Source organism: Vulpes lagopus, chromosome 11 (assembly GCF_018345385.1).
Source record: "Vulpes lagopus strain Blue_001 chromosome 11, ASM1834538v1, whole genome shotgun sequence".
NCBI classification, from domain to species: domain Eukaryota; kingdom Metazoa; phylum Chordata; class Mammalia; order Carnivora; family Canidae; genus Vulpes; species Vulpes lagopus.
Window position 1 is genome coordinate 62,641,755 of NC_054834.1, and position 22,120 is coordinate 62,663,874.

Sequence of the window (22,120 nt, forward strand, 5' to 3'; positions counted from 1 at the left end):
AAGAAAGCTTTAAGAAAACAATCCTTATAATGTTCCCACTAAATGCCTGATCTGAATTGCCCACAAAACTTCAGTCAGACTGCAGGACTCACTGGAGAGGAAATGGACCTAAAAGTGGGGGGGAGGAACACTGTCCCTGAGCCACAACACTAAATGTGGGCTCCATTGTCAATGCTCAATATTTAATAACAAATAACACATAATTCCAAATAGAAAAGGGAGCACATTTCCTCCCAAAAATACATTATACAATGTAACCAAGTACAAATCTATCCATACCCTTGTTTTCCCCTTATTAGTGCTAACCATAATATCAGTTCTTCCCTCCTCGCTAGGTCTCAATGCTCCAATGCTCCAATGCTTCCAGGCTGTATCAATGCTCTCCACTGGAAACCTTGCAGACAGCTGCACTTAGGCAGAGCAATCCCTATTTCAGCCTTTCGTGGCATCTGAATCCTTGTGGAATGGAAGAGAACATGAAATCACATACTGATAACCTACACATCATTCCGTTAGGCAAGTTCCTGGTTACTATGGTTCTAAATTACCATGAAAACTAATTTGGGGACGCCTGGGTGGCTCAGTGGTTTAGCGCCTGCCTTTGGCTCAGGGCGTGATCCTGGGATCGAGTTCCGCATCGAGCTCCCTGGACCCAGGATCGAGTCCCACATCGGGCTGCCTCAATCAGGGATCAAGTCCTGCATTGGGCTCCCTGTGAGGAGCCTGCTTCTCCCTCTGCCTATGTCTCTGCCTCTCTCTCTCTCTCTCTCTCTCTCTCTCTGTGTCTCTCATGAATAAATAAATCTTTAAAGAAAGGAAAGAAAGAAAATTAATTTGGGTTCTTAAATTCATAAACTTCCCAATACACTTGGTGAACAAAATCTCCAGAAGTTTCAAGCCAGAAGCACCGATTAAAACAACAACAACAACAAAAAAAAGCAATGATATCCAAACATATTTCTTTGGAATACTGATGCTCAAAACTACCATCTCAAGCTTTTTATGTTTTTATTTACTAGTATAAAAACCATTCATTTCCAACATGTCTGACAGCAATACTTCGCTGCTGCTGCCCTAGTAAATTCTAGGTAAGCAGGGCCTCTACCCTAGACAACGGCTATACTTAAGGTTTGGGTGGTTGAAGTTAACAGTTGGCTAGATTATGAAATATTAGGACCCTGACCTTTTATACTGTTCTTTGGACAGTTTGCCCAGAAAATAGAATTTTTTTAAGTAAAATTTTAAACCTTCAATTATTTCCAGAAACCTTACTTAAAAATGAGAGAAAGGTCGAAACTTCAGTCTACAGAAGTTTCTAAATCATACTGTGATTTCATTAATCTAGTTTGTATTGCTTCCTATCTCAACTTCCTTTCAGCCTTCCCCACAAAAGTCCCTCAGTGATTCCCATCAAGTGCCTTATTTAACCAAGGCTTACTGACACCTAGGTATATACCAGACACTGATAAGTGCTAAGAGGACACAGAAGTTAACATAGCATCTACACTTAAACAGTTCACAGTCTAGAAATAGAAACAAAAATAAGTAGACAATTTTAACACAGTGCAATAAATATTATTTGGGCTACTGTTACAAGCCTCTCCCTGCAAGTTGGCAAGATCATTCCAAACCACATGCCTGACAATCGTCTGAAGAAGAAATTTCACTGATAATCAAAGTTGGAGGCATTTCCGGTAAGCTTAAGATATCACAACAGCAGCGATGAGCATATGGGAAGATCCCTGTTTTAAAGACAGATAATATCCATTCTAACATATTCAGCTCCCTATGGGATTTATGGAAAATGGATTTCTTACATATATTATCCCAACATGCAGGGGGTTGGAAATCTAAGTGGGTACTGGCCCTCTGCAAAATTAAACACTCCTGCCTCTAGCAAGCGCTCATTTTAGTTCTAGTTCTTGTTTCTGTTCTCTCTGGAGAACGGTAGTATATTAGTGGTTAAGTCCATGGACTTTGTAGTTAGTCAGACGAGGATTTAATCCTGGCCTTGGCCACTTACAGGCAGTGAGATTTTCAGCAAACCTCAGCTTCTGAGGCTCACATTCCTTAAAAAAAAAAAAAAAAACAGTTGTGGGAAATTAAGTAAATAGTTTATGCAAAATGCTTAGCATGCAGTAAAAAAACAACAAGGGGGTGGTGCGGAGAGAGGGCTGGAAGTAACAGGGGACCATCACGTACTAAAATAGAAAGCAATAAATTATACAGAGCTAATCATTTTGTTATTCCAATTGAATAGTGATCTATGCTTAATTTATTTGCATCCATCCTGTCTCACCCATCCCTAGAGAGCAACTACCTCATAAACCTAAGGCTGAATTGCAATTACTCGGTTTTTTTTTTTAAAAAACGTCTCCAATAGTCTCAATTTTTATACTGAGAGAACATACCTAGTCCCTGTGACTCTCCATAATTTGGAACCCTAAGAAAGGCACTAGAACTCTAACCACCCAAAAGAGACACCCACCTGGAATACACAGACGGTACCTTAGTCATATAACAAAGAAACCAACAGAATATAGTAGTCAAACAAAAAAAGAAAAATCTGTACAACTCATACTTGTCATTGTTTACCACAAAACCAAAATGAGGAGCAAAACAAAACAAAAAAGATTTACTTATTTGCACCCCTTATATTTCCTGAAAGAACTAGTAGAGGTGAGGTAAAAGACAGATCTTCCATCTTATCAACCAAAAGGCTCTATAGTACACACCAGTCAAAACAAAGCCTCAGTCGTGGAAATAGTCCTGGACGCTAGTTACTAGGATGCTCACTGCAGCTACACAAAGCCCAGTATTTAAAGCTGGACCCAAATCACCACCACTCAGTCATCCAGAACCTATTTTCAAACTGCCTTTGTACTCCTTCTTCGGATTCCCTCATCCCTCCCCCTAAAGGTTGAGTAGGAAACCGACACTCTGGCAGCAACATGACCAACCCTTCAAAGATCCACCAAGAAACCTCCCCTAGGATGGAGTCAAGGCAGAGAAAATGTTTGAAAGAAAATTTGGAAAATATTAAATGAGAGCTACAACCCGACAGATTGTAGACATTGTGTCTTTTCTTTTTAACTGCACTTGCTATAATTATGAGATCCAGACATCAAAATTTTACTGTAGCCCTCACATAGATTATATTAAAAGAAGGAACAAAGTTGTTTCCTCTGAAGCCACAACCTCACAAGGATGAAATCATCTTTCAAGAAATACTCTCATTCTGGAAAAGAAATTCAAGGAAGTGTTGTGGTCTAAAAGCGGGGGGGGGGGCATAAAACCAGAGAATTATTAAAGATACATACCAGTTTCAAGCTAAAGAGCAGCTTATCTATTAAGGCCCATCTTGTTACAATCAGGGCAAAATCTATTCCAGCTATAATTTTCAGACCAAATTTCAGCACATTTTTCAAAGAGAGAAAGAAGGGAACACTCAGTTTTCAGATACTGATGAGTTGGCTATATAATTATCTACAAACAGTACTTTTGCAAGAATGTATTTGCAAAAACAAAATCAGAACAAATCTTAAGATTAAATATGTGAAAGCAGGCATGGGCCTTCAGCTCTTACAGATTTCTGATTTCACGGCAAATTAGCCAAACAAACTCACCTCCAAAAAACAACTTTCAGTTGGTTTAAAAATAAGAATTCCTGTTATGCTTTCTCAAATGCATTCTAAACACTAAAGTTTGCTTTGAGTATTTTCTCTTAGCCTCACCTGATTTAATCCACGGCCCTTTCAGAGGGCACAAAGCTGAAAATATTTCCAGGTGCGCTGCCACTTTATTGAGGTGAACTGAAAAAGCATGTTTAGAATTTCCTTATCCCTTGAAGCACAGAAACCAAACGTTATGGTACTTGCAAACTAAACCTACAACACCTCCACAAATCTCTGCCATCATAGGTAGTCTTAGGAAGGAAGGAATAGCTGTTTGGTTAACATGGATCCATTCGTTTTCTTTTATAAAGCGAAGCAGGGAGGCTACGTCTAGCAGAAGGAGGCTCCCACCCACCGCACCTGGAAAAGTAAAAGAGGGATCCACCCAGGAACAGCAGAGCTGAAACTGATCTGGGCCGTTCAAACTCTCTGGGGGGAAAAAACACCATTTAAAGCTGCACAGCTCACTGCAACTTTCCACTTCCACAAATCTAATGATAACGGGGTGGGGGGGGGGGTGCGTAAAAAAAAGTTTTGAAGCATATGAAGAGCCATCTGTATAACCATCTTCTGACCCGGACAAATTCCTTTCCCAACCCACACGCAACATGCCACAAAAACGAACTTTTGGTTTGGGCTCTGAAAATAGAAGTTTGTTAGCTTAACACCAGAAAAAATATAAAATCAGAGAACACACCAAAATGTAAATTTACATGTAAATGTAAATTTGCTCTCACCCCTTTGAAAACCTAGAAGTTTGTTTCTGGGTCTTGAATACTTTTTAAGATAATAAAATACCCAAATTCCCCAAAGTAAGTAGAAAGAAAAAATAATTGCTTAAAAGTCACCCGTCAGCAGAGCAGATTTTCTCGTTTTTAACTTCCCTCTGGTTACCGTAAGGCAAAAATTCGACTTGGCTTCTCCTCCTTTACCCGTCTGTACCACATTTTTTTAAAAAAGGCACACACCTCAAATGTGGACTTCTAAAAATCAGTCCTTTAAGAAAGAAACCCAAGGCTTCGTCAATGTGCTGAGAAAGACAAATCCAGCAAGGTACTTGATTTTTCGCCACCTCTTCCTCCTTTCAGGATCTTTCCTGCTCTTCTTTCTCCCTCTCTCCCTCTCTCTCAGTCTCTCTCTCTCTCTCTCTCTCTCTCTCTTTTTTTTTTTTTTCCTCTCAGATCCAACACCTAAAATGGAAGTTGCACCCAGCCAAAGGCTAGGGAGCCTGGGTGGTGACAAACTGATCTAGCAGCCCTACCCCCTCGCTTTCCTAAGTGATGTCAGCCCCTGAGAACTTCCAATAGGAACCAGGCATAAATCAGGGAGCTGATTTTATCCAATAGGAAACTTTATTATAGGAAATTAAAAAAAATAAAAAAGGAGAGAGGAGGAGAGAAAGAGACAGGGGGAAGTTTTATATATATATTTATATTTAAAGTGGAGACTACACAATCTCGGAGGAATTGCTGCAGAGCTCCGGGGGCGGGGGGGGGGGGGCAAAAGAACAAGGGATTTTTAGGATGGCACGCCTAAGCTTCAGTTCTCTTTGATGGTGGGGTTCTTGCTCTCTCTCTCCCTTCCTTTCCGGGTAGGGAAATAAGAGAAGAGGTGATTTTATTTGCCTGCTATATGGTGTGTTGCTTTCAATCCCAAAGCATTTTCCCAAAATAAGATAGGAAGAAAAGGAGAGAAAAATCATAGAAATAGGACTTCTATGTATTGATTGGGGTGGTAGGAATAACTCAGGTAAACTATCGATTTCATTGTTTTGGTTTAAGTGCATTAGAGTCAATGAGAAAAAATAAATACCTGGACTTAATAGTTTTTAGTGTCTATACTTTAGAAGGAGGCTGAAGCCACTGGGGTGTTGAGGAAAATCACTGTCTTCACATTTGATCCCAAATCAAAATAATGTGGTTTGAGGGGGAAAATAAATGGAATTCAATAAGCAAGCAATATATATATATTTAGAGATAACAGCATGTGTAAGAAAAAACAAGTCTCATGTTAGGCAAATTTGGTTTCTTTGTGCACTTCAGCTCAAGATGATCCAGTTCATAATTCTCTTTTTTACATTTAACCCAAGTAAAGGATTATAGGTATTCTTCTCCTGAGTTAAGAATTATCCTTATTTTCTCACACTGTTATGCCATGAAGGACAGAGATTGGGTTTTTCTTTTTTTTTTTTTTTTTACAGGCTTGACAAAGACTAGTAATTTCTGGTCATTCAGCGGTTACTAAACAAAGATGATAATGATAAATTGAAAATTTCCTTTTTCTTTCTCACCAAAAAATCTAAATTCTATCCGGTACAATGCTGCAAAATGAATCTTCATAAAGTTTTCATAATCTAGAATAATGATTAAGAGCACAGGTTCTGCAGTCAGTCTGCCTGGCTTCAAACCTTCCTCCTCTGCAAAGACACTTAAGTAGAGGTATTACTATGTGATCTTAGACAAATTATATAACCTCTCTGAGTCTCTGTTTCCTTAATGGTAAAATGGGGATAATGACTATATTCCTCTCACAGAACTTTTTGGAGAATTAAAATACACATGAAGTTCTTAAAACAATGTACAGCACTTGGTTAGAAACTCACTAAGAATGAGTTACTATTACCTCTATGTACCCTGCCCCCAAACTTTCAGTGGCTCACCAATGCCCCATAATAACAAACAATGGTGGAGCATCTATCATGTAAAAGGCACTTTGTGCTCATTATCTCTAACTTCTAAAACAACATCATGGAGGTAGTACTATTACCATTTCACAAATGAGGAAATCGAGGCTCAACGAAGTGAAGAAACTTGCCTGAGATCATCTGGCTAAAATGTGAACCCCACATCGATCTGACTCCAAAGCCCAAGCTTCTTCTATCACCTTACATTGTTGTGGCCAGGATAAAAGCCAAGTTCCTCATTAGCTTTCAAGGTGCTACATTTATTCATTTAATACATTAAAGTCACACTTATTAACCATAATCTGACCTTTCCTTATCTAAACTAGAATTCCACTCCTCCTCAGCATGATGAGCCCTTCTAATCAGGCTGATCCAATCATTATGCACCTCTTCATACTCTGTCTACAGACCCACAGACCCTCATATTGGTTTTATGTGGCCAAAAAAAGGACTTCTCTCAAAAAGGCATCACAGCACTTGTTTGATGGGCTTTAAACAAACTAGACTGGGGAATGAATACATTTAACAGAGAAATGAACAATCTAGGAATCTTCTCCTACTATCTTATCACACCTTCTACCTCTACTTTCCATCTAATATTCCTGGCCTGGATCCTCGAGGCATAGCATGTTCGAAAGCCAAAGATAATTGCCAAAGGAAAACAACCAGCACAAGAAATGTTTGGGGAGGGATCCCTGGGTGGGTCAGCGGTTTGGCCCCTGCCTTCAGCCCAGGGCGTGATCCTGGGGTCCTGGGACCGAGTCCGGCGTCAGGCTCCGACATGGAGCCTGCTTCTCCCTCTGCCTGTGTCTCTGCCTCTCTCTCTCTCTCTCTCTCTCTCTCTCTCTCATGAATAAATAAATAAAATCTTTAGAAAAAAAAAAGAAATGTTTGGGGGAAAAAAAGCAGAAAGAAATGTTTGTTGATCCATCAATTCTTTGAGCCACATTTAAGAATATTATCTTCTAGAGATAAATTGGTCTTCTTTCTTTCACATCATCTCTAAAAACTTGCAAGTATTTTGCCTTCCTTTTGTATGTGCTTTCCTGTCTCCCTCACCAGAAGATAAGCTCCATGAAGACATGAATGGTATCTTTCTAGATCATGGTGTATCCCCAGAGCTCAGCCTAATGTCTCACATTTAGCAAAGGATGGATGAGTGAATGAAGTCTCTTGGCTTACTAGTTATGTAGTTCTGGGTAAGTCATTTATATTAATGAATTTTAAATAAAGTTCTATGCAAATCAAAAAGATAACTCAGGGAGCATCTGGCTGGCTCAGTTGGTAGAGCATTTGACTCTTAATCTCAGGGTCGTGAGTTCAAGCCCCACATTGGGTGTAGAGCCTACTTTTTAAAAGGGGGGGGAAACACCTGGGTGGCTCAGTAGTTGAGCGTCTGCCTTTGGCTCAGGTCAGGTCATGATCCTGGGGTCCAGGGATCGAGTCTCACATCAGGCTCCCCACAAGAAGCCTGCTTCTCCCTCTGCCTCTCTCTCTCTGTGTGTGTCTCTCATGAATAAATTAATAAAATCTTTAAAAAAAAAACTGAAAGAAAAGATAACTCAGTGGTGAAAAAGTTGTTAAAATTTAAATCTATCTGAAACAGCTCTCTCCAAATAGAGCATCACAAAGATTAACAATCAGTGAGGGGAAAAACTGTTTATACTCAGGTGACCAAAAGTAAAAAGATAGGTTCCACTTGGGTTATTTTGAGCACCTACATTGAACCAGGTCCTCTTCTAGATGTCAAATATAATAAGTAGACAAGTTCCCTGCTCTCAGAAAGCTTACATTCTAGTGGAGGGAGAGAGATTAATAAATAAGATGTCAAATGAGGGACGCCTGGGTGGCTCGCGGTTTGGCGCCACCTTCAGCCCAGGGTGTGATCCTGGAGACCTGGAATCAAGTCCCAAGTTGGGCCCCCTGCGTGGAGCCTGCTTCTCCCCCTGCCTATGTCTCTGCCTTTCTCTCTGCGTGTCTCTCATGAATACATAATATCTTAAAAAAATAAAAAAGATGTCAGATGGAACACTAAGCAGAGATTTAAAATGGACTGATGAGAATGACTTGTGGCTTGTGCTACATTGGATGTCAAGGACAAACTCTCCAGAGACTTTGGCATTTAAGTTGAAATATGAATGGGAAGAAGCAGCCAACATAGGAATATAGGAGCACTGGTAACTGCTAATGCCAAAGCCCCCAGGTGTGAGGCTGAAACTTGTGGGATCCAGCACAGTATCAAAATGAGGGAGGGAATGGTAGAAATATGAAGAATTCCACAGGTTAGAGATTTGATTAAACTATTCTCAGGTAGAGGGAAGTCTGTGAGTGTTTTCAACAGCAGAGTGACATGATCTAACTCAGATTTTGAAAAGATCTTATATGACAAATGGATTAAAGAGGGCGCAAGGGTGAAAGCAAGGAAATTAGTTTGAAGGTCAAGTTGCAGTAATATGGAGTTAACTACAGTAGTAGCAGTAAAAATAGAGAGAAGTCAACAGATTAAGGATATGTTTAGAGATATAAGGTGGGGGAGAAAGAGAGGCAGAGACACAGGCAGAGGGAGAAGCAGGCCCCATGCCAGGAGCCCGATGTGGGACTCGATCCTGGCTCTCCAGGATCACACCCTGGGCTGAAGGCGGCACTAAACCGCTGAGCCACCCAAGGATCCCCAATAAGGTGGTTTTTTATTTTGAGGTGGTTTTTTTTTCTTTCCTCTTTTTTTTTTTAAGATTTTATTTATTTATTCATAAGAGACACACAGAGAGAGAGATAGAGAGGCAGAGACACGGGCAAAGGGAGAAGCAGGATCCCTGCGGGGAGCCCAATGGAGACCCCATCCCAGGACCTCAGAATCATGACCTGAGCCAAAGACAGACCCTGAACCACCGAGCCACCCAGGCGTCCCTTCTTTGATTTTGTTTTGTTTTTAACAAACGGAATGAATGTTACATTCAGTGCTCAGTTTTACAACTCTCAAACTTTATCTCCCCTCCAACATCCATCACATGCTTAACATACAAAGATATGATATAATAGTAAAAAATTAGGGAAGAGTTGGGAAATAATATTGAATTCAAAAAAGAAAAAAAGAAATATTAAAAATAAAGTAATAAAATAAAAATAAAAGAAATATTAAAATTATCATGTAGGGCTGAGTGCTGTGCTGTCTCCACTCCTAAAATAGCCAAAACCATAAATGCCAAGGAGAAGAAACGGGAAAAAAAAAAATCAACTCCAAAAAGCACTTGCTATCCATACAAAGGAAGACAAAATATTTTTACTCGTTTCTACCCTCTGGTGGCTACACATTACCATCAAATGTTTGTCATTTTTAAAGCCCTTGGTAGGATGGCCATTTATCATCCCCTTTAGAAATTCCACTATCACAAAATTTATCTAAATGGTGTTGAATTAAAAAAAAAAAAAGGCGGGGAGCACCTGGATGGCTCAGATGGTTAAGCACCTGCCTTCAGCTCAGGTCATGATCTCCAGGTCCTGGGATCAAGCCCCACATCGGGCTCCCTGTTCAGCAGGGAGTCTGCTTCTCCCTCTCCCTCTGTATCTCCTCCTGCTTGGCCTCTCTGTCATTCTCTCAAATGAATAAATAAAAAATCTTAAAAAAAAAGAAAAGGAAAAGGAAAAGAAAGAAAAGAAAAGAAAAGAAAAGAAAAGAAAAGAAAAGAAAAGAAAAGAAAAGAAAAGAAAAGAAAAGAAAAGAAAAGAAAAGAAAAGAAAAGAAATGAAAGAGGGGTCTCTGGGTGGCTCAGGGCGTGATTCCAGGATCCGGCACTGAGTCCCGCATCGGGCTCCCTGGGAGGAACCTGCTTCTGCCTTTGCCTGTGTCTCTGCCTCTCTCTCTCTCTGTGTCTCTCATGAATAAATAAATAAAAGCTTTTTTAAAAAAGAATGAATGAAAGAAACCAAGAAGTGAGTCCTCTCTATTTCTTGAAAATTAATATAATCCTAATAACAATAAATTCATAGGGGGATATAATATTTCTATTTTTCTTATGACAGATGCCATAAACACTGCTCTGCCTTTTTTTTTTTTTTTTGCTTGCGTGTGTCCTCCTTCTGCTTTTACGTCCTTTCACAAACTGCTTCCCCTTCAAAACATTAACTGCAGCCGAAAATGTCTTCTGTTCCTTGATCTTTTTTCCACGTTGAGAACAGAAGCCTAGAAAATTATTACCTGCCTGGAAATTTACCCCACCTCCCATATTTAAATCAACCTTCTCAAATTCTTTAAAAATAATTTATTACAGTGACGCTTGGGTGGCTGAGCGGCTGAGCGTCTGCCTTAGGCTCAGGTCGTGATCCGGGGGTCCTGGGATCGAGTCCCACATTGGGGTCCCCACAGGGAGCCTGCTCCTCCCTCTGCCTGTGCCTCTGCCCCTCTCTGGATGTCGCTCATGAATAAATAAAATATTTTAAAAACATATTTAATTATAGTATCATCCACATACCCCTCAAAGCCTCTTGGAAAAGACGTTAGATACCAACAGAGACCTATTTGAGCGCATTGCACTGCTCACCTCAGCACTCTGGTCTGTTCTGTGCAGGTTCCCCTTCTCCCGAGCATCTTCGGTTCTGCCTCCCGTTGGCCTCAGTGGCAGCTGCCCGGCTTTAGTTCACCGCACTCCATCCCCGGTGGCTTTGGCCTTGACCATCTTCGTCTAGAGAGCCGTGGCGGGGCATCCCATGGGAGCCAGGCCCCAGGTCCTAACACATACAACGGGTAAGAACCAATGTCCGGGTTCATATGTCATGTGGGCTGACATTCTCTCTAAATGTTTAATCCTGAAATCACTTACCTTTTTTTTTTTTTTTTTTACCTCATCCCTGAAAATAGTTTCCAGTCAGGAAGTGCACTAACTAGATCATCCCTGGAAGGACACCGGAGGCCGCTCCGCACGGGAAGTACTGCAACCCCCTCGGTCACGCCCGGTCTCGGAGATTTAGGGGGGACTGGAATCTCTGAAATGCCTAAACCCAGACACTAACCCCAAGGCCTCGCTGGCGAACATCCCTAGCCTGAGGAGCTTTCGAGGGCGGAGAGGCCCGACCGAGGCGCAAGGGGAGCCCTCCGGGAAGCCTGGAGCGCTCTCACAGGCCAGGGCCACTTACTGGCAGCCTCCTCCTCCTCAAAGTGGTGTCCTGCAGCCGCCCGGGAGCCGCCCTACGGGAGCATCCTCGCCCGCTTCTCACCGGGGTTTCGTCGGGCGCCGAGGGAGAGGGCAGCCCCCGGGAGGACCCGTCCCGGCAGGCCCGCCCGCCTACCTCTCGCAGCCCGTCTTAGCGCGGCCTTCAAGTCGCTCGAGACTTAGCCTCCCGCCCAAAGTGCTCCGGCCCCTGTGATTGGCCGTCCGACGAGCCTTCGGCCAATGGGGATGACGTGCTCGGGCAGACGTCAGCAGGGGGGCTGGGGGAGGAGGAAGGACGTCGGGCCCCGCGACGCGCCGTGCGCGAGGACGGCGGCGCGAGCTGTGTGGCGCGGGCCGCGTGGCCTCAGGCCCTCGCTGTCACCGCCTCCCGGTGCAAGCGGCTGGCGGGGCCCACGGCGGTACGAGGGCGCCAGGGGGTGGCTGCAAAGCCCGTGCGGCCTCGGCTGGTGGTGACGGCGAGCCCTGAATTCGGGCCTCCGGGGTCCCCACGCTCCATTCCCAGAAACCTTCGCGCCGAGAGGTCTCTCTTGAAAGGAGTTGGGCCGGGGCGCCCGGAGCGTGCGGGACGCCCAGCATTGCAGGGCCTGCCCTGAAGCTTCAGCCCAGCTTTCTCCGCCAGCCCCGATTCCTCGGCCCTGGACGGGGAGACCCTCAGGCCGTTGGCGCACCTGCGCTGCTTTGCTAAACCTCCCCGCGCGAGGCTGGACTTGGGGAGGAAGCAAGGCAGGCTGGACAGAGGACCCAAGCACCGAGAGGTCGCCAAGCGCAGCTCCGACTGCACAGCTCGTCCAGGTCGGGTCTCGGGGCCAGGCCGGCTGCTGGTGGGTTGGGAAGCTTCCCGGAGCCTATGTGTGGGGCCTCGCAAGAGCCATCCTCTGCCCCCCACCCCCCCCTTCTCTGGCTGAAATTGGAATTGAGCCTACCCTTTCTTCATTAACCTTTCCATTCTCTTCTTTCCTGATAGTTTGACGGGAGCTGTTCAGATCCTCGGTGCCACCTGACAGAAAACTGCATGTCAGGAAAGGAACAGCAGCTGTGCGGGAGTGTGGGGGTTTCAGTGCAAAAAGCTGGAAACACAGTAAGCCTGAATTCAGAATATGTGGCTTGTATTAGGAAGGGTAGAGTGCCAAACTATCCCCGCTCCGTCGTTAGCCAGGTCGTGAATCAGTGTGACCAACCTAAAGGCCAAATCGTTTGCTAATTTCCAGGCAGCACTAGGCTCACTTTGGTCAAGAACATCTGAAGCAAGAGTGGCAGGCAGCGTCCTTATTTCTGAGAGACTTTCCCACCCGGTCCCGCAGCTGTTTTCTCTACTGTGCACCCTCTGCTGGTTAGTGTGATAAGAGTGAGCTCAAAGAAAAGGAGGTGTGTACAACCTCCTAGAGAATTTTCTATTCAGTATTGTTTTCTTTAAAAGTGTTAAATTGAGGATGGTACCTGTGGAACTCAGAAGTGTGTTGTTGCCCAGGGAGAGAATATAGGTTGTCAGCACTGTAGGCGTTGAGTTTCAGTGGGAACGTGAATGAAGGAGGTGTAAGAGTAACAATAGCTACCGCTTTAGAAGTGGTAGTTATTATATGCCAGGCACTTCCAGTGCTAAGCAGTTTTACCTGCATTGACTCACTTAATCTTTAAAACAGCCCTACCAGGTAAGTACTGTTATCATTACTATTTCATAGGTGAGAAAAGCGAGACTCAGAAAAGATAGGTCATTTGCCTGAAATTATACAGCTAAGCTAATAGCAGAGCGGAGATTCAAATCTACACTTGCTTCTGAGCTCCCACATGGAACCACTATGATGTTCTTTCTTGAGAGACCCTTGCCATACTTTCTGGACTTAGGTAACTCACCTCGTGGCTATTCTCTGATCTCACAAGATTTTCCTATCATTTCAAAGACGAAAAACAAATTAGGTACAGCAATTCTTCTGAAATATACTTTCTCATCCACAGGAATCTGATCTGTGAAAACCTAGAAGGTTTAAGAGACTAACATGTGCTCTCCTGCAAGTTCCAAAATCCTATACAGGAACCCCCGGTTTCTCCGGTTAGCTTTTCTGCAGCTTCATCACCAGCAACAGACTGGTGTGTTCTGTGATGTCCTTCTGCAGGCAGAAGGTAAGACACAATTGAAAAGTCACTATAGAATACTCACTATAGAATAAGATAAAATGAGTTCAGGGCCAGGGAGTAGAGGACAAAACCAAGAAAATGTATTATTCCCCTTGAGCACTTTAAGTTATTCAGTAGAGAGCTGCTTCTTTCTAGGATAGTTGCTGTTTCCAAGAGTGAAAATGAGACTGCTCTTTTTCTCTTAAAAACTGGAAATAGGGGATCCCTGGGTAGCTCAGCGGTTTAGCGCCCGCCTTTGGCTCAGGGCGTGATCCTGGAGTCCCGGGATCGAGTCCTGCGTCCGGCTCCCGGCATGGAGCCTGCTTCTCCCTCCTCCTGTGTCTCTACCTCTCTGTCTCTCTCTCTATCATAAATAAATAAATCTTTTTTTAAAAAATGGAAATAGGGGATCCCTGGGTGGCTCAGCAGTTTAGCACCTGCCTTTGGCCCAGGGCGTGATCCTGGAGTCCCGGGATCGAGTTCCGCATTGGGCTCCCTGTGTGGAGCCTGCTTCTCCCTCTGCCTGTGTCTCTGCCCCTCTCTCTCTGTCTCTCATGAATAAATAAACTCTTTTAAAAAATGGAAGTAACTGTAAAGTTTAGTAAGCATAGAAATTCTGTAAAAGGTGGATAATAATAATACAACGGGATGATTGCGAAGATAGAATTACCATACACCCAGCACTTAGAACAATGCTTTTAACATACTAAGCACAATATAAGTTTTAGACAATACAATTACATATTTTTCTTTTTTTCTCTTGCCAAGCTATTGCTTAATTTTTCTTTTCTTCAAATTGATGGTTTTTGTTGTTTGTTTAGACCTAAAAATACATAGTTTATTTCCACCTCTTCCCTTTAAACTTGGAACGTTCAACCAATATAGAGTCTGGTATGTATTTTTGTTGTTGTTTTTTTAAGTAGGCTTCATGCCCACAGTGGAGCTCAATGCAGAGCTTGAACTCACCACCCTGAGATCAAGACCTGAGCTGAGATCAAGAGTTGGACCCCTAAATGACTTGGGTCACCCAGGCGCCCTGAGCCTGGTATCATATAAAAAGCCCAAGACTAGGAGTCAGAGTTAGTCTTCGCTTTCTTTGGTACTTAGAAACTAAGTGACAAATGGGCAGGTCCCACTTCATCCCTCTGGAGCTCACTTTCTTCATTTATAAAGGATTATGACACCCAACATCTTATAGCACTCTACAGTTCGCAGAGTACATACAGCATATAGCCTAGTGTCTTATTTGATTCTTACAACAGCTTTGTAAGATGATATATGGTTCTAGTTCTACAGATGAGTGAATTGAGGCTTAGAGAATTAAGTGACTTGCCTGTTGGTTCTATTAGTAGAGAGTTGGGATTCATTCCTTAATTCAAAATAAGCAAACCAAAAAAAAAAAAATCAATTACCTGTTGTATATTAGAACGGTGTACTAGCATGGGCAGACAGCATGTATAAAGTCCCTCCTTGTATAAAAATCATGGAAAGAGGAGACCTTGAGACAACCAGTGCATCCAAGTAACTGCAGTATAATAACATTGCAGTAAGTAAAGGCTAATATAGAAGCTCAAGAGAGGGCACCTTCCCAGATGGGAGGAGGTTGGGGGATAAGGGTTAGGGTGATTTTCTTGGAGAAAATGACCTCTTAGCTCTCTGGAGGACAAACAGAAGTAGGAGGAAGTGGGGAAATATTTTTCCCAGGCAGAGAGAAAATACCATGTACAGAATTTTAGATATGACCAACGAGTTGTGAGTGGTTCACTATGTCTAGAGGGCAGACTCCAAGAAGTGTATTGATGAGAGAGATATGGCTAGAGAAATTAGCAGTGTAAGGTCTGAAGTGTTATGCAAAGTAAGTCTTGTCCTCAGAACATTGAGAAATGTATTTGTGTGTGTATATATATATTTTTTTGTATATATATTTTTTGTATATATATTTTTAAGATTTTTATTGTAGGGGGGCCTAGGAGGCTCAGTCGGTTAAGCATCTGCCTTTACCGCCAGTCATGATCCCAGGGTCCTGGGATCAAGACCTGCATTGGACTCCCTACTCAATGGGGAGCCTACTTCTCCCTCTGCCACTCCCCCCTGCTTGTATACTCTATCTAAAATAAATGAAATCTTTAAAAAATATATTTTAGAGACAGTCCGTGCGTGCAGGGAGGAGCAGAGGGAGAGAATCTCAAGCAGACTCCCTGCTGAGCACAGAGCCTGCCGCAGGACTCAGTCCCACGACCCTGAGATCGTGACTTGAGTCAAAACCAAGAGTCGGATACTCAATGGACTGAGCCACGCAAGCGCCCCAGGAAATGTATTTAAAGGTTTTAAGAAGGTTGTAAGTAGCACTTGGGCTGCATGAGAAGAATTATTGTTGAGCACAGATAGGCCATTTTGGAATCCAAAAAAGGGAATGGTGATGTAAAACTAAAGAATTGAGATTAGAGAAAAATGCTTTATAAACAAAATATTTACAAAACTTGGGGCAGTTAAGGGCATAGGCTCTGTAGCCAAACTGGGTCCATATCCTCTCCCTGTGACTTGCTAACCATGTAATTGTGGTAGGTGTACTACTGTTACTTAGCTATGCCACAGTTTACTCATCTGTAATAACAGCTTCTTCACAGGATTGCAGTGAAGAGTAAATGAATGAATACTGGTAAAACCCTTGCATAGTACATTAGTACATCACATGGCATGCAATAAAGGACAAGAAATAGTAGGGGGGGTTGTTTTTTAAAGATTAACGTTTGAGGGGTGCCTCGCTGGCTCAGTCAGTTTAGCATGCAGCTGTTGATCTCAGGGTTTTGAGTTCGATCCCCACATTGTGTAGAGATTATTTAAAAATAAGTACCTTGACAAGATGACTTGTAGTTTCCAGGCTTGGGCAGCTGGGTAAAGTGGATACTTATTTTGAAGTAAGAAATGGGAGGTTTTGGGGTTAGGGAATGGAGTTCACTTTATAGAAAGGTTGATGCAAGCTGTGGCATGTTTAGTGTCTCAGGAAAGGTATCTGGGCAGATAGAACCTGGGAATCAACAGCAAGCCTTTGGGAATTAAGGCCATGAGACTGAGACTGATGGGAAGTGCCCATAAAGAAGGTGACTGAGGACAGATTATGCCTGGCACAGTGCTTAAGAGATCAGGAGAGAATTGAACCTTGATTGTCTACAGCCAAAGCTCATATTCTGTTACAAGCAGCTTCTATAAAAATTTTAAAACTCCCATGAGTCTAAAAAATTTTGAAACCATCCTTTGTGTCAAGCAGTTGGTATATATACCTCAGTGAGCAAGACAGATAGTCTCTGTCCTTGTAGAGCTTCACCTTAGTGAAGGCAGTAATTACAATATAGATAGCGAAGTGCTCTGATAAGTAGAGTCCTTCTCTCTGCCCAGGAGCACCTAACCTAGACTTGGGTGGGGTGGGGAAAGGCTTTCTGAAAGAAGTAATGTCTAAACTAGATTTCGAAGAATAAAAAGTGGCTTAGCTAGATAATGACACAAGGTTCCAGGCAGACAGAAGGAACAAATTTCTCTTATTCAAACTTCCATGAAGGAAAACAGAGAATGGGCAGCACATTTGGGAGGTAAAGACTCTGCTTAGCCAAGGAACATGCCAGTTTGCATGAGATAACAAAGTGTTTGGATTTCCTTCCAGGTGAGGCAGTCCCAGCCCATTGCTGCATCCTGTCAGCCTGCAGCCCCTTCTTCACAGAGCGTCTGGAGCGGGAGAGGCCAGCTCAGGGTCGGAAGGTGGTGCTGGAGCTGGGGGGCTTGAAGATCAGGACACTGAGGAAGCTGGTAGACTTCTTATATACCTCAGAGATGGAAGTATCTCGAGAAGAAGCCCAAGATGTGCTTTCTGCTGCCCGTCAGCTCCGTGTATCTGAGCTAGAATCCCTTCAACTAGAGGGTGGGAAGTTGGTAAAGGCCCCCCAGGGCCGAAGACTGAACCGGGAGTGCTTACAGCCTCCAAGTGCTGCACCAATCTCTGCCAGGGTGGTAGCATCCAGCCGCCGACCTCGGACTCCACTCCCTGCGACCCAGACTCCTTGTCCTCTTGGGCCAGTGAGATTAAAGTCCTCGGGGAAGGAGGAGGGGCCCTTGGAGAAAAGCAACAGACAGAATGCAGAGAACTTGTCCGGCAATCTTCTGCTCAAGAAGAAGGCCAGAGCTTGCCCAATTCCACAAGAAAAGTGTTCTTCACCATCAGGCCACAGCCAGGGACCAAAAGAGAGTAAGAGTGACCCTGCCCTTGCTCCTACGGCACTTTCCCCACCCAGTATGTACCCCTCTGTGGATGAGCGGCTATTGCCCAGAAAGATCAGACTGAGTCGCTCAAAGCCATCTCCTGATATCTGTACATCTAAGCCTTCCAGCATGGTAAGCGGACCCAGCTCAGTACCCACAGTCCCTGGCCGGCGTCTTTGGCGGCAGAAGAGTATAAATAAAGTACCAGAAGACAAGGAGAAACCAGGGAGAACTAGTCCTCTACAGAGCATCCCAAGCCCATCTGGTCTTGGAAAGACAGGTGGGAGCAAGAAGAGGAGCCCTGAAGTCAGGGCACCTAACTCAGACTCTGCAGAAGAGGGGCAGGTTGGAAGAGTGAAGCTTCGGAAGATTGTCAATGGAACATGCTGGGAGGTGGTACAAGACCCTCCCCTCAAAAACTCTCAAGATAGCCCTCAGATCCCAGAATCTCAATACCCAGAAGAGCCTGCGAGTACTCAGCCATCCTCACTTAATGAGCTGGAAACATCATCTGCTAGGGTAGACCTGTGTCAGGACTCCCCCATGTGCCCTAGGCTACAAGACATTCTGTTATCTGCTAGCCACTCCCCAGACCACCCAGTGGTGAAATCCGAGTTTGGGTCCAGTCTAGAGCTGGTAGGGAAGGAACCTGGGCTGGATATCGACTGCCGAGAGCCCTATGCATTTGACACAGCCCTGCTGGGGCAGCCCTGCGAAGCTGAGGAGTACCGTATCACAAGTGCTGCTGCCACCAGTGAGCTGGAGGAGATCCTAGACTTCATGCTGTGTGGCTCAGACATTGAGCCACCCATAGGGTCTCTGGAAAGTCCTGAAGCCGAGGGCTGCAGGACCCCTAGCTATCACCTGACAGAAACAGGAAAGAACTGGATTGAAGGGGAGGAATGGTGTTTGCCAGACATGGAACTCTGGCCCAGGGAGCTCTCAGGATTGGAAAAAGAACCTGTTGATGAGAACAAAGAGCCAATTGAGCCCTTTAGCCCCCTTGTCATGCACTCTGAGAACAAAGAGCCCATCGAGTCCCTTAGCCCCCTTGTCTTACCCTCTGAGGTAAGTGAAGGGGAGGTACTTTCAGGAGGAGGCTCTTGGACTCCAGATCTGGAAATTACCAGCTCCCAACCACTGGATGGTCAGAGAGAGAAGCTTCACATGGACTCTCTTGACCTTCCCCAAAGGTCCTATGAGGATCTCTCACCTCCCTGTTCAAACTGGATGGACACTAGGCCAGAAGTGTCCCTAAGTATGGATGAGGTATTATATCCTGCTCCAGAAGCAGGCAAGGAGCTACTTGGCAACTCTGAATTGTTGGACCCGCTTCCTGCCAGCTCCGAAGAGGAAGAGATTGATGTAGTGGACTGGACATCAGAGGGGAGGCTGGTGCCCACTGATATTCCCTCTGTGTGGCCCGACCCTTCCTCAGAGTCCGACACAGAGGTAGACATATTAACGTAGAACAGGAGTACAGGTTAGGGGCAGTGGGAGGGTGGGAAATGTTTGCTAGCAAAGGTATAATGGCAGAGGCTGGTACATGCCCTGTCCTCTTAGCAAAAGAGGCAAGTGTACTGTAGTTCTCTATGTCCCTTCCTCTCCCCTCACCCCCAAGGCTTTGGGAGCCAAGCAAAACTAGTACCATGGGTACAAAATTATGAACTTGAACCATCTTATTTCTTTGTAATCTATTTTCCAGTTAGCGATAAACAAGTGAAATTATAAACTGTGTGGTCCCCAACTCTACCGGGTCATAAAATAACCAACACCAGGTCTTCTAAGTTATGAGTCATCTAGTCACTGCTAATTTAATAATAAATGAGAATACCCTCTGTGAAACAGAAAATGGGAAACGGTGCTGGGATGGAACAAGTGGGTAAAAGTAACAGAATGTTTTTGCATATCTAATGTGTGTGGCTTATTCAATCCAGCATGGGAAGTCTGGCCAAATGTCTGTAGGGGCCAAAAAGACAACTTCACCATAACTTTCAAGAAGTGAGTTGAAAAAGACATGCTTTTTAGAAAATAGATTTCTACCCCCCACCACCACCACCACCAACAGTTCTGGCAAGTATTTCACATGATCTACCACAGACTCTAGGAGCTCCAAGTTAATTTGTGACCTCAGAATATTAAAAACACAAGGGGAGCCAATCCCACTAAGAGCTGGTTTTGTCCATCTCTTACCATAAGATTAAGTTTTATTACTCAAATACTTTATTTCAACTTTTATTAAACAAACCAAGAACTTTTCATTGCCTTACTAGAGGGCTGCCTCACAAATGAACCATCATTTCTGGAGGGAAGAAACCATGGCTTCAGGTACATGACTGAAGTTTGGCCATGTTCCGTCATAAATGCTCCAACATCACCAGGGATATGCTGTGAAATGATGGGGGGGAAAAAGGTTAGAGAAGGGGTCCAAGCAATCCTAAAGCCAGAGGAAGATGTGCCCACCCTCAGAACCCACAAACCCAGAGATTTCAAGGATTGCATCCTTCCTGTACATTTCACTCAACATATCAGGTGCCTAACAACATGTCCAACCACTAAATTTTGGGGGCCACGAGTGACACAACCATAGGTTTTACATGAGATTAACAGAAAACCTAGAAACAAAAAACACAAGAAGATAGGGTAGGGGTAAGCACACATGAGGTTACACAAAGACTCTACCAGTAAAGGAAGGAGAAAAATCTGGACATTATCAATGACTAACACACAAACGAGGAAACCGGTGGGATTTATTACACCACCAGCTGAAGAAAAACAATTGCCACAGGTGTGCAAAATAAATTTAACAAAGATGAAAAGGGTCCATACCCCCTAGAATAATAACCTCATCTTCAAAGGGCACAAATTGCGTTTCTATAGTCATTCACACGCTAAGAATAAACAACTTGGTGGCCGATTTCCATTTTTCTACCAGCACAAACGGGAAAACCTGAGCAAGAAGAGTTCTAAGTTGCAGATGGTGCGTGAGGTGAGGACACCTCGAGGGCTGCTTCGCAAATACCCCCAATCCACCCCTCCTGTCCCCTTCAAACCTCAGCACGAGGACTTCTGCCCAAACATCCTACGAAAGGTGCTGCTTCAGCGCCTTCACCACCTCTTGAGGCTCAGGGAACTTGAGTTTGCGTGGGGGCCCCTTCTTAATCCCAGTCCAAAGCTCCACACCTGGGAAAAGACCAAGGAAACGAAGTCACTTTGGGATGCGCCAGCTTGTGCCCCAGAGCCCGAGGCCCTCCCGCCTGCTCCCCGGGGCGGGCCCCCACTCACTGCTGCCGTCCGGGCGCAGCAGCGTCACCTCGAAGCTGCCCCTCCGGGGCTTGGCCGGATTCACCTCCACCGGGAGCTCCGGGGTCTCCAGGCGCAGCGCCTGGCTCAGGGCCGCGGCGTTGCGCCCGTAGACGCGTCAGCTCGTGCTAGGGGAAAAAGGGGAAGGTCGGAGGCGGGGGCCTCGGTGTGCGGCGCCCCGGCCCGCCTCCCCGGGCCTCTCCGGGCCCCTCCGGGCCCCTCACCAATGCTCGATCACGACGGACGCCTCCTCCACGGCCTTCCTGCCGCTCGCCGGCTTCTCCCGTTTCTCCGCCGCCGCGACCCCCGCCGCCTCGGCCTTCCGCTTCCTCCCGCGAGAAGCCATGGCGCCTGGGGCCGAGCTGACCTGGGAGGCAATAGAGGTCCGGCCAACGCCGCTCCACGCGCTAAGCTCCAAACCGCAGGCCAGAAAGCCCGCCGGCGGAACAATGCCTCCCCCGGGCCGCACCGAGCGTGGCCCGGCGCACACGCGGGCTGGAGGCGGGGCTGCCTGGGCACAACCACTCCGCCCGCGACGGGGGGGGGAGCTCTCCGGACACAACCACGCCGCCCACAGCGCGGGGGGAGCCGGGGCTGCCTGGGCACAACCACTCCGCCCGCGACGCGGGGGGCGGCGGGAGGAGAGAGCTCTCTGGGCACAACCACTCCGCCCACACCGGGGGGTGAACTCTCTAGACACAACCACTCCACCAGCGGCAGGGGGGAGCTCTCTGGGCACAGGCCCGCGGGGGGAGGCGGGGCTGCCTGGGCACAACCACTCCGCCCGCGGCAGCGGGGAGCGCGGACAAGCAGCTCTGAAACAAGCCTGGCTTCACACAGGCGTTTCAGGAAGCTTCCGTCGGGGTAAATAGCGAGCACGACCACACACAAACCCCACCCCCGCCGCCACTCTGCTCCCTAGGAACCGC

The 22,120-nt window shown here is 45.3% G+C and overlaps 3 protein-coding genes across 11 annotated transcripts in view; 1 reads left to right on the top strand and 2 right to left on the bottom strand.

Annotated features, from left to right (window-relative positions):
- The window catches only part of CTNND1 (catenin delta 1), a 51,792-nt gene extending 40,743 nt beyond the window's left edge, over positions 1–11,049 (bottom strand). For 8 of the 9 annotated variants that reach the window (XM_041723161.1, XM_041723154.1, XM_041723157.1 and 5 more), the window contains exon 1: positions 4,643–4,912. The gene's annotated coding sequence lies outside the window, so the exon portion shown is untranslated. Of the gene's footprint in view, positions 1–4,642; positions 4,913–10,895 lie in introns of those variants that run through there. The other variant, XM_041723152.1, reaches the window with a different exon arrangement.
- BTBD18 (BTB domain containing 18) overlaps positions 1–19,988 on the top strand; it is a 39,169-nt gene extending 19,181 nt beyond the window's left edge. The window contains exons 2-9 of the mRNA XM_041722380.1: positions 10,923–11,098; positions 11,394–11,577; positions 11,702–12,045; positions 12,145–12,346; positions 12,490–12,603; positions 13,578–13,643; positions 15,412–15,473; positions 17,231–19,988. Coding sequence (XP_041578314.1) covers positions 10,923–11,098; positions 11,394–11,577; positions 11,702–12,045; positions 12,145–12,346; positions 12,490–12,603; positions 13,578–13,643; positions 15,412–15,473; positions 17,231–19,358 — 3,276 coding nt within the window. The 3' untranslated portion in view covers positions 19,359–19,988. The remainder of the gene's footprint in view (positions 1–10,922; positions 11,099–11,393; positions 11,578–11,701; positions 12,046–12,144; positions 12,347–12,489; positions 12,604–13,577; positions 13,644–15,411; positions 15,474–17,230) is intronic.
- Positions 19,989–20,107: 119 nt separating this feature from the next.
- Positions 20,108–21,766, bottom strand: SELENOH (selenoprotein H). Its single transcript, XM_041723023.1, has 4 exons — positions 21,416–21,766; positions 21,174–21,319; positions 20,942–21,071; positions 20,108–20,276 (listed from the first exon to the last, which is right to left on the bottom strand). Exons 1-3 carry the CDS (start codon positions 21,535–21,537, stop codon positions 20,971–20,973), a joined length of 369 nt encoding a protein of 122 aa, XP_041578957.1. The 5' UTR covers positions 21,538–21,766; the 3' UTR covers positions 20,108–20,276; positions 20,942–20,970.
- Between the last annotated feature and the right edge of the window lie 354 nt (positions 21,767–22,120).